This window comes from Coenobita brevimanus, chromosome 33 (genome assembly GCF_032717465.1).
Source record: "Coenobita brevimanus isolate Jiangsu-jjx chromosome 33, ASM3271746v2, whole genome shotgun sequence".
In the NCBI taxonomy this organism is placed as follows: domain Eukaryota; kingdom Metazoa; phylum Arthropoda; class Malacostraca; order Decapoda; family Coenobitidae; genus Coenobita; species Coenobita brevimanus.
This window is the reverse complement of record NC_136986.1, coordinates 1,100,244-1,115,968: the sequence shown is the minus strand read 5'-3', so window position 1 is coordinate 1,115,968 and position 15,725 is coordinate 1,100,244. Positions and strand designations below refer to the sequence as shown.

At 41.1% G+C, this 15,725-nt stretch overlaps 1 protein-coding gene across 1 annotated transcript in view; it reads left to right on the top strand.

The window, feature by feature from the left end:
- Positions 1–15,725, top strand: part of LOC145395709 (ionotropic receptor 93a-like) — a 51,642-nt gene that overhangs the window by 18,917 nt on the left and 17,000 nt on the right. Inside the window, exon 7 of the mRNA XM_080269249.1 lies at positions 9,205–9,391. Within this exon, the coding sequence (XP_080125375.1) occupies positions 9,205–9,391 (187 nt within the window). The remainder of the gene's footprint in view (positions 1–9,204; positions 9,392–15,725) is intronic.

The window sequence follows — 15,725 nt, the reverse complement described above, 5'->3', positions numbered from 1 at the left end:
TGTGTGTGTGTGTGGAGAGAGAGAGAGAGAGAGAGAGAGAGAGAGAGAGAGAGAGAGAGAGAGAGAGAGAGAGAGAGGCCAAAGGGAGTCAGCAGAGTTAAGAAGAAAGATTATAAATCAGCGCACTATGTATTAAACCTGGAAAGTGTGTGTAATCCGCATACTTTGGTCTGACATGAATCTGACATGGATAAGCTTCATCATCACAAAACAAAGCCTTAAAGAATAAGTACACTATGCATCAAAATCATAATTATAGATCAGTTTCACCAAGAAGCAAAAATATTGTAAAAGATCATTTGAATACCAGAGACACACAGTGAATTACGTCCACTCAATGCCCATCCCACCCTTGCAGTTTCATGTTGCATCACCTCCATCAAAAAATAAACAAACGAACAACTGCCCAACAGAACATAGAGCATCTTGGCAACATAGCACCTCTCCATCGAACAATACAAATCACAGATCTCCCAACACTGTAAATCACAGACACATACAGTGCATAACATCTAGCTGTTAGGCACCATAGCCATCCAAGCCCTTCAGCCAAACAACGTCCCTCGTGAACCACCACCAGACATTCACACTTTAGAAAGTTCCCTACCCAGAGAGACGCGAGCACACCTATACTCAGTATTTTTTTTTAATTGAGGCGAAAATGCACTTGACAGGTTGGTGATGATTGGCTGAATGCAACATGTGTGAATTTCATCCTTATATTTCAAATGATTTTTTTTTTTATGTGTCCGACTCTGGGCATAGGCTTCACAGCCTGTTATCAAGGCCCAGCAGTCCTCCTACATACCATACACCTCTACATGTCACCACTTCGGCGCTAACACCCACCGTCCATATTGAATACATGCTAGGGCTGTCTCATACAGGACTGGTGTATTGGTATTAGCGGGGGTACTTTTACGACATGTCGGCGGGTCTTCTGGTAGATCAGTAAAGCCTGATTTAATGAAATTCAAATCCTTAAACTGTTCCCTGCCCCAGCCGGGATTCGAACCTGGGTCCGGTGGGACTGCAGGCCACCTCTCTACCGATTGAGCCACCGCCTCACCAGGTAATGCCACGTTACTTGGTAATTATTTGAAATACAACGATGTTATTCGGACATGTCGCATTCAGCCAGTCATCACCAACCTGTCAAGTGCATCTTCACCTCAGTAAAAAAAAAAATAATGAGTGTAGTCAGACTGAGACGTGGTCACCACCGTTCCCTGCCACGATTCCGACACAAAATACAAGTCACAAACAAGTTGCTTTGCCCACACTGCAAGGCAGCCCCCTGCGCCACAGCACATTCATTCACCACATGCACATCACTGTTGCAACACGGTCTTTCAATATAACCTCAACTTAAGACTTATGGATGCGACCGGTAGAAGCTTCCGATTTCCACTGGGATCGCAACGAGATGAATCTGGGGTTGCAATAACAACAATTACAACATCCTAACCTTCGCCCGCTTTCAAACTCGAATTTACTTTTTCACCACCTTATCAAGATCCATTCTCTCTTCATGATAATGCCAACTATATACTTAAATGTTATCAACAAGCTTCCTCACACCAACAGTTTCTCAATTCATAATATTCCTTTTTCAACCCATTTTACGCATTCCACACACATTCCAAGAGAAGTCCCATTTTCAAAGCCCTTAATCTATAATTTTCGCCCTTATGCAATACAAAGAGTTTCAAGAGATTACACACACACACACACACACACACACACACACACACACACACACACACACACACACACACACACAAAGCCACCTCCACACCCCCACATCCATTCCCATACTCCTACACTCACATCCACACACCCACACCCACACCCACACCCACACCCACACCTCCATATCCCCACCCCCACACCCTGGGTGGACAATGCATCACTGAACCGATATCTGACATTTTGTGAAACACCAAGACAAAGTCCAGCAAACATTGGCTGGGAAAGTATCACGGAACATTATATATTGCGTGTAAGTCATGTATTTACTAGGCATAATGAATATTCAGGTGTGAGGTGTGTGGACGTGAAAAAAACAACAAAAGAAGTGAAGTGAACATCGGCCACCGTGCGTGACGCCGCCCACTGGCTCTGGCAGCCACTAGTAATTGTGGATGTAGTGTAGGGGATACCTGGCCATGGAAATAATGCATAATAATTTTTACTATTTTTACACCCGTTGCAGATTCTTTCCATTAGTCACCCACACCACGTCAAAAAGTAAAATGGGAACGTTTATTATATACTCAGGATGTAATTTGCCACCCTCCCAGAAACTCATACTCGAGAAGGTTGCAACCCCACTCCCACCCTCTGCCCCCTTCCTACGCTACTGTATATACCGTAGCTATTTTCACTGAAATCTTCCATAGGGACCGAAAACTACTTTTAGTTTCTATTAGCACTGGAATATAACGGGGAGCTATTGTTCACAATTATTCATTATTAGTATAACACTACTGTAATACAAAAGACTTATGACTTACGTTGGTTCTGAAGGTTGCCACTCTCCTCCCATCTCTTTATCCACTTCATTACAGTTTTTGTAGTGAGGCAAAGCTGATGCGCTATTGCCCTGATGGAAAAGCCATTATCATGTAGAGCGATAATTTGACCTCTAAGCACGAATTTGTCGTCTCGCCGATTCATGTCGACTTACTGGGGCACGTGAAGCTTATGAGCAGAGAATAGCCAAAATACCTCGGCTGAACCCCCCTCCCCCCCTTCCACACCCCAGAGAGAGAGAGAGAGAGAGAGAGAGAGAGAGAGAGAGAGCTACGGTTATGTAGGGGAAATATCATGTAAGCTACTTCATCTTAAAACATGTGATTTCCATTATTCTTTAGACTCCACCAATCATCTTCATCTAGTTTTGAGTATGAATATGAGTTTTAGCTGTTCAGATATTTCTTAAATGTTTGAAGATCTTGATTGCATACAATTATTTTTGGCTGCTTGGATTTTCATTGAAGCTGCAGAACCGTTCATAGATACTGAGCTAAGATGGTTCGCTGAAATACTGCCCATGTCTAGGGAGTAACACATGATAACTCACTAGCTTGCATAATTACATTGCTTCATAGCCGACCTTCTCATATTCTGGTAGGCTACGTGCTTTTTCTGCTATTTATTATTGTATTATATTTTGTGAGGCAGGCGAATATAAACATACTTTCATAATTAAATCAGCAGTAAGATCGAATGATATCTACGAGTATGAAAATAACATTTTCATTTCATTTAACAGTTGGTAAGCGAATGACACTGCTTCGATACTAACCAAATTCTGGATGCTCGTGGGAGGTTCGAAGCTGTAACCTGTCGCCGGGGAAGGAGGGGCCGGGACTAGCGCTTTAAACAATGGGTGTAGTACGAACTTCTGAACGGAGCTGTACCACAAGGGAAGGCATGGAAAGGTGACACAATGGATGCAACTTCGTCTGGGCATTTGCCTTAAAAGTATCTGTAAAATAATAGAAGGTAGAAAATACTACATCTTACCTGTAGGGGAGGCAGTCTATTTTTAATATCAAGGTTACTGATAATTCTAAGAGCTATATTTCGATATTGTCTAGTTGTTTTAGTGCAACCTGTCCTATTCCACAAGGGTGAGGAGTATTCCAGCTGAGAGCGCACATGACTCTTATAAACAATTGCTAACTGCTCATCAGTGAAGAAGCTACGAACTCTGCACAATAATCCAAATTTCTCTGAGGCAGCTTTAGCAAATTATCTGACATGAAAGGTCCAGGTGAGGGCATTGTTAAGTGAAACACCGAGAATTTCAATGCTTTTGGAGATAGGAATATTAGTGGCACTGAAGATAATATAGGAATCTGGCACTATCTGTCTATTAGTAAACTGTGTATATTTGGTTTTACTAGCATTAAATGACACAAGGTTATTTTGTCCTCATTCAGTCATCCTAGATAAGTCTTGATATATATGAAGATGGCTGTACTGAGTTGTGAGTTATAGAGATGAAAATTTGTGAACAGGTGTTTAACTGTGAATGAACTGTGAAGTGTTGAGTCATCTGCATATGAATGAACTGATTATGAGTGACAGATAAGAGATCATTAATATGAATTACGAATATGGTTCGAGCCAGAACTGATCCTTGTCCCACGCCGTTGGTCATTGAAGGATATTTGAATATACATTATCTACTTTTATATTTCTGTCGCTGAAATGTATGAGGAAATCATAAAAACAAAAAATGTTAGTACATTGCATGGGAGTTTAGATAGCAGGAATGGTGCCACATTCTGTCAAAAGCTTTAGAAATGTCAAAGGCTACTGCATCAGTTTCTCCATGTTGGACAAATGACTGGTGGATCGTGTGAGTCAGGAGACTGAGTATATCAATAGTGGATCTTTCGTGGCGAGAACCATACTGCCTATCACTAATAATTAAGCTGTTGAATTCAGTATGTTTAATCATGTGCTTATTCACTGTAATTTCAAACACTTTACCAAGAGAAGACCTGATAGATATTGGTCTGTAATCGGAGGGATCAGAGAAACTTCCTTTTTTTCAGAACTGGGTTAGTATTGGCTTCCTTCCAAGAATTAGGGACTGAAGAAGTACGTAAGCATAGCCTGAATAATTTAGCTAGAACATAAGCAAGTTCTGGGGAGCACTTTTTCAAAACAATTGGAGGAATTCGACCTGGGCCTGGAGCTTTGTTGGTTCGTAAATTGTCTAGAATGGATTGTATGTATCTAGACTGTATTTTACAGTAAGTGGAGCATTTTCGGGAGTCAAGTTCTAGTACTGGGACGTTGCAGCTGACTTCTTGCAACGTAGCAATTCTTGCAGATGTACTAGTAAGGATATTCGCTTTACCAAGTGAGTCATTTGTAATGTTACCGTCTGAAGATTTTAGTGGGGGAATGGGTGATGACTTGTTACATAATTTTTTGGTATTTCGGAGATACGTTGACTGATATATGATAATTAAAGTTACTGGGTTGCTTGCATGAATAAATCTGATTCTTTTATGTTTGTAAATCTTTTGTCATATACATTTGCAGTAGAAAAAAAATAACTATTGTACTGTATATGAACAAATGAAAAAGAAAAGGAAAATGTATCGGCATTATCAATTATTTACGAATACTTTTTGTTCTTTACATACCGTATATTATACATTGTCTTACGTTACTGTTTCAAGTAAGATTATTTAACATCATGATATTTCAAAATGTGTTCGAATCAGGGCGTAAGCATCAGATCCCGTTCCTTGAAGTCCAGCAGTTCCTCTATATACTGCTCCATACACCTTCACATGTCACCAATTCGGCACTAACATCCGCCATCCATATTTAAAACATGCTAAGGGTGTCTCACACAGGACTGGTGTACTGGTATCAGCGAAGTTGTCGTTTCAACATGTTAGCGGGTCTGATAGCAGATCAGTAAAGTCTGCTTTTTAACAAAATTCAAATCCATAAACTGTTCCCTGCCCCAGCAGGGATTTGAACCCGCATCCATTGGGATATAAGGACACCTTTCTACAGACTCGGCCACAGATAGATAACGATAATTATCACCCAGGGACCGTTTCTTAAACCTCATTACCGTCCGCCTTTAGCAAGGTGGAGAGATAATCTTTTTTTTTTAGCGTCTGTGTGTCTGTGATGTACAGAATCCTATTACTTTTGGTGTGGATTTGATCAGTGGCGGCCGAATGTCAGCCGCCATATGTTTTTTAATATGGACGGACTTTGTTGCGAAGCGCGGTGACTGAATTCCGTAGAGTTTTGTGAATCTTCACCTTTATTTTGTGAGTAATTTGTAACTTATCCAACGACATATTTTGGCAGGCGACTAGCATTCGGTCCTCGAATGTATTTGTTTCATTTATTCATGTTTCCTCAGACGACATTGGTCGGCTTTAGGCAGATCTCTTGTCATGAAGGGGTAAATGGATGACCGATCCGTCCTCACCTGTTTGAAAAATCTCTCCAGACCTGAATGACATTGCTTGGAGACAGCATGGATGAAAAGTCAAATGTCACCGGACTGAAGGTAACAGTAGAACGTAGGGGTCTGGCTAGTGCTTTTGTCGACTGTATTTATTCTCGACCATTTATAGCAGTGACTTCCATGTGATGTAATTACTTAAAACAATTACTTATTATCCGGAGAAGACAAACTATGATTCTGTATGGGGATAATTCGTTTGATGTTTTGACCTCACAAAGAGTCATGGCAATAGTTTATGGACAAATAAAGCTGGAGGAACACAAATTATAACTATAACTGAGCAAAACTTATGAAGATTTTTTTCTCTTCTTTTGTAATTTTTCACAATATTTCATAAACACATTTTTGCCTATGGTTCTGGATTTCCAAAACTTTATCATACGTATCCGAGAGTTTTAGAAAATGGCGGTAAACACACTGATACAGTTTTCCGGAATAGCGAAAGAGTTCTTCCATTATATTTAGTCTGTTTCGCAGAGCAATGCATCTCATTCAGACACAGGCCGTATTCTTGCTGGGTAAGAAAGCTCCCTAACACTTCATTCCTAGCGATTTATTTTTGGGTGTGGCTGATTAATATTCTTTTGTACGTTATTTATGCAGAGTACGGCGATGTTTGGAGGATTTATATAACACGGAGTATAACAGTAAATTGCAATAACCAAAATAAATCGCTTATGAAATGATGTTATGGAGCTTCCTTAGCCAACGATAATACGGGCCACAATAGCTATTTCATCAGTGACCCCTGTTATATGAACTAAGTCTGCTACATGTCATTCAGAGGGAACTAAGAATACTGTCTGGCATTACTGTCAGTTATAACAGAAAGATAATACAATGCGTTTATAATTGATTTTTCCTTTGCAATAAAATATTCGGTGGAATAGTGACAGAAACCTCTAAACTAAGAAACCGTGGACTAAATCGCCACAGTTCAGGTTAGTTTTCATGCTACATTTGTTCACTAACCCTTTCAGGTCTCCTGGCCACTATAATGGCTTTCTCGGTAGGGGTCTCCTAGCCACTCCCGTGGCAGCATATTTAGGCATGAGTGAAAACTGTTGCGTGAGGCTGGTGAATGAAATAAGGATACAAGCCGCTCCCCAGACCCCTCTGCTTCTACCAGGCATGTGTAGATCACAATATTTTAGTTTACACCATCTGGGAAGAGCTAATCATGGAGGGGGGGTTGGGTTGCACATATTGGTTCTATTATACTGTTGATCTGGCAATATTTTTTACTCTTTTGGTTTCAGACAGTTCATTTAGCAAAAGAATATTGTTTGCAATATATTTTTACTGCTCTGGAGGATACATAGCTCTCACCTCCCTCCTCCCTTTCATATCCCCCTTCCTTCATCCCCCTACCACCCACCGATCCCCCACCCCTCTACCTCCAACCCTTCCACCCACCACTCTCCCTCCAATCCCCCACCCCGTACATCCTCCACCCTCCTGCCTCCCACCGATCCCCCAATCCTCTACCTCCCACCCTCCACCCTCCACTCTTCCTCCGGTCTCCCACCCCCTGCCTCCTGCTTACGCACATACTGTAGCTACCGCGTCACAGGCAAGCAAGAGATTTCTTCGTTGTATGTCTCACATATTTATTCATTTCCTGGGTGTTAGAGTGTCTGATTCAGGGAAAATATATACAGATTTAAGATTTTAGGTTTCTAAGGTTGTTTCTGTAGCCTTTTATACACGCACCATGCATTTATTTTTGTTACCAGGCAGACACACGTGCAGCGAGTGTTGCCTTTTTCACTGACAAATGATTGTTCGTATCTCCTTACTTTTTTCTGATTTTTATTTCATGAGTTTCTCACATTTCCTGGTTATACTTATAACACCGTAAATTTTGAGAAATAATAAGTATTTGATCACTGTCTCTACCTGTACTGTTGCCTGTAAGTACACAGGATAGCAACAATGAAATAAACATATGTACCGTACATACAAAAGGCAAGCTTGTAGGCTTACCCTCATGTCCTCATCCCCACAGCCTTGGACAGCACTAAGCAAAATAAGAGCAAAGTAAAATAAATTAGTAGTAACTAGTAAGTGAGTGTTTTATAAGGATCTTGTAACTGTTTAGTTTGTTGTTTGTAAAGAAAACATCTCAAGAATCATTCACAAATCACGTGAGATATAATATACAGTACAGTACATATATCAGAGCACTGTTTTTTTTTTAATGGAAAAATGTGGAAAAAAACAAAGCAATCATGTCGCCTACGAACCAAGAAATCGCCTACCCACCGAGATGGCAATACTCACACGCTACCACACACCACTTGCTACGCAACTTCCCATCATTTTTGCAGCACTTATATGGCGACTAGAGCTCTAATGTTTTACAGGCAGATGTGTATTACTTCCTTGTGCATGAATATGATATTTTTTTTTTCTTTATTTGCAAGCCTTGACTTTTTCCCAAAAAATGCGTCCGTCAAACGTGACCTTGGGACCTATTTGAGACCTGAAAGGGCTAAATACCTTATGTTAACATCTTACGATCCCCACACGATTATACACCTTTAGAGGCTGAAAAGCCAGATACAGCTTTCAATAATCCCTTCATATCAGGCTGAATACAGTGATCTGACTTTAAGTAGAACTAAATAGGAAATGCGTCCTCCAAGTAAAGGAATTAAAAGAAACATTGAAAATGAAAGACTTGGAAAAGAGAGAGAGAGAGAGAGAGAGAGAGAGAGAGAGAGAGAGATGTTGTACAGCCATTGTTTCATCGTTTCATTGTCCATATGTCTCTCAGCTGAATAAATATTTCCTGGTTTGAGCGTAAATGAACCATTATTTACGTCCTTACTCGCAGGAGTGGTTCATTCACGTGAAGGTCATAAAGTTGTTTATTAATACGGAATATGCTCTTATTCGTTTTTTGCCTTTTAATATCAACAGCCAGTTGAAAAGCCATTCGTCGGCTGAATTTGAAGGAGAAAAAACGTGTAGATGGCTTGGCATGTGACTAAGCGCCAGGATTCCAGAGGACTGAATGATGTACGAATGATTCTGTGACCCATTCTACTGGGCATGCTATGCATTATTCTCCTAGTACCTGATATTCCGACCTTATATATCACTCCTCATGCTGTTTGTACGTGGGGAAAGCGTCTGGGTTAATTAATATTTTTTACTATTTTATGTGTTTATTTCAGAAGTGCCCATCTTGCTGCCCGTCTAACCCTGCAGCTGATAATATCCCGGAACTTTGCTAAACTAGATGGCACTTCCCCCTTGTATATAGGCAAGGAAAAGCTGCTACAGCTTTTGTTAGCCTGGCCAGTCCCTCATGATGCCCCCTACACACCTCAGATTGATAAATGTTTAAGGATTATATCGCAGGTGGGTAAGAGAATTTTATCTTCTGGCTTAATATGTTTTATACATGAAATGTGAGCCACAATAACTGAAGATAGCAATATTTTAAAAGATGTCATTGTAGTAAAGAAGCTATTTATTTCACAAGAATGATATCTTACATATTCTGTTTTGCAACCTCCAAGCACTTTTACCCAGTTGCGGATAAATTCCTAGTAGTGAACGAGTCATCACTAATTCCAAGTCTTCCAAGAGTTATATTCTGAGATGAATAAAAATTTTCCGCAGATGACAAGAGATTTAAACTGAATTATTGGAAATAAACATTGTGGCGCTGCAACAGCTCGATTATGTGATGCGGAATAAACGTTAAAACTTGTGTAGGCTACTCAAAGTCGATCCCTCTAACAAAGAAAAAAATGGCAACACAGTAAGTCAATCATGAATTAACTATAAAAGTGTAAGAAGTTCATATCCTTAAGAAAAGAATATCAATCAGCTAGCCAGAGGCTCCTCCAAGTATGAAGGACAGTGAGAAGGAACCATTCATCCTGCCATGCCTATAGAGAAACCTCTACCGCACGTTCCCCAGACTCGGACATAGGACTAGCATGTGATGAAAAGTAAGGGGAACAAAGCAATCAGCATAATACGGTTGAGTCTCACCACACAGGAACTCATGACTAAGTCATAAGTGCCTAGTGCGTAACTGGGCAACAGCCACCTCCAATCGTTAAGACATGGAGGGGAGAACCCTCGTACTAACACCCTCTGAAAAACATCCCTTAATTTATTATTAACAACAGCATTCCACAGGCTCTACCAGCGATTAAGAATCACCTACTTCAAGTATGGTCTCATATCGGAAGCAGGAAGGGGATAGTTGGCAGGGGACATCGGGAAGAAATGGATTTTGCAGATGTATCTTCCATATCATTGCCATCCACACTGACATGCGCATGCACCATAGGGTGATTTTTCTGAGCTGGACAGGACAGACATAGTGCAGAGAAACCTACATCTCTCATAATCGGCCTGACCTGGTACGCAAAGGAATGTGGAGTGCAAGGATGAGAAACAATAAGTGTGTTACTTTGAACCATCTTCATATAGAGGGAGGGGTGCCTCTGTGAAAGGAATGTTCCAAAAATAGCTGATGGCTGATGAAGCGTCAGAGAAGAGAGAGAAGATTTAGTATCCTAAAAATCCCTGCGCACTTGTCCCTTGGGAAGGTACCATTGTGCAATTCTTTGTAACCAATGGGGTCAGACAGGCTATGCAGAGAGACCTTAATCTCCCATAACCCTTTACCCAAAGTAATGTGGAATGTGAGGATGAGAAACATGATACTGAAAAAATTACTGCCAGGATACACAAGCAGCAATAAATGGCTCTGGAATATATCTTACACGATTCCAGCAACAACTGAGTAGCCACTTGTGCTGTACACAAAAGGAGGGAACATCAGCCTGCACAACCTAGGAATTGGGTAGGATATTAAAGCATCAGTGGCATGACAAAAACTGCATGATGCAAAGGACTGAGGACACTAAGCTGCGGTACAGCACATGAGATGTAGAACTCGCAACCATAGGCAAGCTTATATCCCATTAAGCCTTGATACAAGTGCAAGAGTGTACTCTGACCAGCACCCCACTAGTTGTGAGATTTAGAGACACTACCATCAACAAATTCATTGATTGCATACATGACACTCAGAGAAGTTTCAAATGTAATACTCAAGTAACCTGAGAGTCAAACGTTAAGCCAAGAAACTTTGTCTTCTCCATGCACTGTAGCAGGCACCAACCCCTTTAACTCGTCACGTCCCGAGGTTTTCCGCACGTCCGATATCCCCCAATCCTGAGGTATTTTTGAGAAATTTTTTTTTGGCTAAAACCTTCGCTTTTGGTGAGAAACATTGAAAATTCATAGAGAAATCGCTCACCTGGGGTTTATAATACCCAATCCAGGTAGGAGTTCCTCCTTACCTGATTGGGTTTTCTAACGTGCTGGTACCAAAGAAAATGAGTTCTATGGGAGGGTAACTATTTTATCCACTCATAAACGGTATTTATTTATTAACTTGATACAAATGTATATGTAGCATGAGAGTATATTGGTTTTCAAGCAGTAATAAAGGCATTATAAGCATTGTTTGTGGAAACATTGAAAATTCATAGAGAAATCGCTCACCTGAGGTTTATAATACCCAATCCAGGTAGGAGTTCCTCCTTACCTGATTGGGTTTTCTAACATGCTGGCACCAAAGAAAATGAGTTCTATGGGAGGGTAACTATTTTATCCACTCATAAACGGTATTTATTTATTAACTTGATACGAATGTATATGTAGCAAGAGAGTATATTGGTTTTCAAGCAGTAATAAAGGCATTATAAGCATTGTTTCACTCACTAACTAATCACCATACCTGACCTTTTTTTCTGGCTGTTTCTTCTTCTAATGCTATGTAAACATTGTCCTCCACATTGTCATCGATTGGGGAATCACTCTGGCCCTGAATATCTTTACTAGCCAGGTCACTGGTAACAGGTCCTTTGCCAAGACAATGGTGTGAGGGGGGGAGGGGGGAGGTTATGCGGTGTAAGGCATTGTCCCTGCTTGGCATCTTGTAGAGGAATAGAGGAAGGTGTCCCGTGTATACATACGAAAAATCACGCGTGAAAATTGAAAATTGTGCAAATTAGGGACCTTGCAATTGCACGACGTACTGGTACGTCGCCGGGACAGGCAAACGCAAATCGTTGCAACGTACCCATACATCGACGGGACGGGGTGGGTTAATGTATAAAAGTGGATTGCTACACTCATGCTTGAAGAAAAATGGAAAGCTCCCCAGTCTGCCCAGCTGGTGACCCTTTCCAGCACCAGCTGCTTCCTCCTTTCAATAGTACACATCTAGGAACCATAAAACCATACCACTAGGTCATCCACGTAAAAGGAAGAAGACACTCTCTGTGGCAGGGAATCAAGTATGTCATTGACGGTAACAGCATGTTAAGGAACGCTTAGCACACTCCTCTGTGGAACACCCTCTGCTTGAACTAGTAGGACAGAGTGAGGACAGAACTCAGACCTGAAACCTTCGATTCAACTAGAAGTCACTAAAGAACAATGGCAGGTGACTATGCAGCCCCAAATTGTTAAGTTAATTCAAAATGCCATGGTGCCATGCTGTATCATATGCTTTTCAAGGTCAAGGAACAAAGCTACAAGATGTTGCCCAGATGCAAAAGCCTCAAAGACTGCTGACTCAGATCCGATGAGGTAGTCCAATGTGCAGTTGCCAAACTTTCCACCTGGGCAACCTAGCCGTGAAAGGTGGGTAACGGGTGCTGGCAACAGTGTATCTTTTGTGAGTACATGCTCGACGAAAGTTTGGATCATCAGCTCTCGTGTTCCGGAGTGAACCCACCGAGCTCTATAAAATGGAGAGGCTATCTCTGCTGCAAGCTGTGAGTTTGGCCACCATATTGGAACACCAGCACTCAAATTCAAAGTCAAATACTATATTTCCACTTAGCAGTGGTTATTAACCCGTACAATCCTGCCGTCGGCATGGTCCCGACAGTACAAAACGTTTCAATTGATCCTAGTGACGTGATGGTGCTGAAAAAAAAATTTGAGCACTGTAGCACGTCTCAAACTGCTTTAATCTACCATATTTTTTGCTAAGGAGTAGCTTAATGTATTGGCAACATTGTGTCCAAGCAGTTGTAGTACTGAGTTTGGTTGTGCGTGGGTGGGTAACATACATCATTGTGCCACTGTCCATCAGAGCATTAGGAGGTCACGAAAATGACGCCATTTTTCCACCTCATTGGAATGGAGGAGGCTGTTGAAACTGTCTCATGGACCATTCAGTCCTTTCATTTAGTGATCCTTCAGAAGAGAAAGACCTGGATAACTATTCTTGGGAGGAATATGAGCCAGTGGAGGACACTGAGAAAGGGGAATCCCCCTTTCTCCTCCCCCGTTCTCTCTCATCCCACCCAGCTCGGTGGGAAAACATTGCTCACGGCTTGGGAAACTGGGCTAAAAACACGATGGACGGCCATCCTGGTCTTATTTCTCCTATGAGGAGTCCTTTTTTTCACTTTTCCTTGATTTGTATGTCCTTTTGGATTGTTTTATGCAATAAAATTGTTTTCCGTTTTTGATTCGGGATTGGGTGGGTATAAACTTGCAAAAATGCCTGGGATGGTACGAGTTAATATAGATACACTCATCGAGTATAATACAAAAACATATATGGACTATGATTATTTTTCTGCCTAGTTCAACAAATTATACTGGGTACATTTAGCCAATGAGTATAAAACAAGGATACTGGGGAAGAATGTTCCCACCCCACCCCAGGGGGCAGTAATGTTAAAGAATTAGCAACAAGAGAGATTTCTTGCTTGTGAAATGTAGTGCCATCTCTCTTCGATGAATTCTTGTGCCCATTTCTGTATCCGTAAGTTGCACAGTGGACCATGGCACTATATTTTCCGGAATCATCGGCTGCTTTCAAAAACCCACAAAGCAGCTCAATACAAAAATGCGGGCATCAGGTGTGGTGTAACATGGCTGCCGCTACACTAGTGCCGCCCTGACAGCGACTACATAAATTATGCTGTGTTACCCATGAGAAAGCCTCTCCATATTATAGGGTTCAGTGAATGAACCTCAGAGTTCATCCCAATATTCAGTCAACAATTTTTAACAGATAAAATTTCAAAGGAACTTCTTGAAAGTATTGGATAATGCGAGTACTGAAAACAATAAATATAATAATTTAAAAGACCGCATGTTTACATATATCACAAATTAATAAATGTGTTCTTTTTCACTATTACATGATAAATCCATGGTTAAAAACTGTCTACTGAATACTGGGGAGAAGAACCATGGTGAGACTGGCCCTTATAGTAGAAAAATAGGTGCCGGTGTCTGTTAGTTTTGCATTTTGTTAGTCTTGGGCCAGTCTTGATTAACCTATTGAAATACCATTCTTGATCCGAGACATGATTAGATAAGTTAGGTCATTACTCTTTACAGGATTACTCACTGGGATTATATTACTTTAAACTAAAGTCAGCTAGTCATGAGTCGACCAGTGTGATGTATCCTCCCCTGAGATTATATTTAATAGTATATATTTATTTCATAATATTATAAATATTACCTTATTATAAATTTAACCCACCCCATCGTGACCACTTTTCCACCACTGACTCCCACCAACCCCGACCATTTTTGGATTTTTTTTTTTTAGGCTCAAACCTCTGCTTTTGGTGAGAAACATCGAAAATTCATAGAGAAATCGTTCACCTGAGGTTTAAAATACTCGATACAGGTAGGAGTACCTTCTTTACCTTACTGGGTTTTCTAACAGGCTGGCACTAAAGAAAACGGGTTCTATGGGAGGATAACTATTTCACACCGCTCATAAACAGTATTTATTTATTTACTTGTACGAATTTATATGTAGTACGAGAGTATAATGGTTTTCAAGCAGTAATATAGGCATTATAATCATTCTTTCACTCACTAACTCATCACCATACCTGACCTTTTTTTGCCACATTACCTGATCATCATTTCTGACTGTTTCTTCCTCTAATGCTATGTAAACTTTGTCCTCCACATTGTCATTGATCGGGGAATCACTCTGGCCCTGAATTTCGTACCGTGGCATGACATGGCTTTACTGGCCAGGTCACTGATAACAGGTGAATTGCTGCGACAATGACGTGCAGGGGGGGGGACGAGGTCATGCTGGGTAAGGCATTGTCCCTGCCTGGCATCTTGTAGAGGAAGGTGTACTGTGTATACGTACCAAAAATCACTCGTGAAAAATGAAAAGTTTGCAAGTTAGGGACCTTGCAATTGATTCGCGTTTATGTACATCGACGGGATTGGCAGTGACAAAACGTGTGGACATTAAAGAACGTCGACGGGACTCCGCTGGTTAATATAGTCATATTTATTTGGTCTTGGTCAGGACGACCTGTGACACATAACAATTTTCCGTGCGACCAGTTACATTTACTTGGCCTTAGTCAACGCGACCTGTGGCACATAACAATTTTCCGTGTGACCAGCTTCATGCAGGTGGCTGAGCCGATGGGAGAGCCGTTTTACTCCTGAGACATTTTTCTCCCCACCCAACTCCACACTCTGACGGAGGTTCATTACAGACGAAGAGAGTTGATGATTCGAACTTTTGCCTAGTATGTACACACGAATAAACAGATTCACTGTTGCCAGCACCCATTAGCCACCTCTTGTGGCTAGGTGGCCCAGGTGGAAAGTTTGGCGACTGTACATCTCATCCAATGAAACCCTCTTT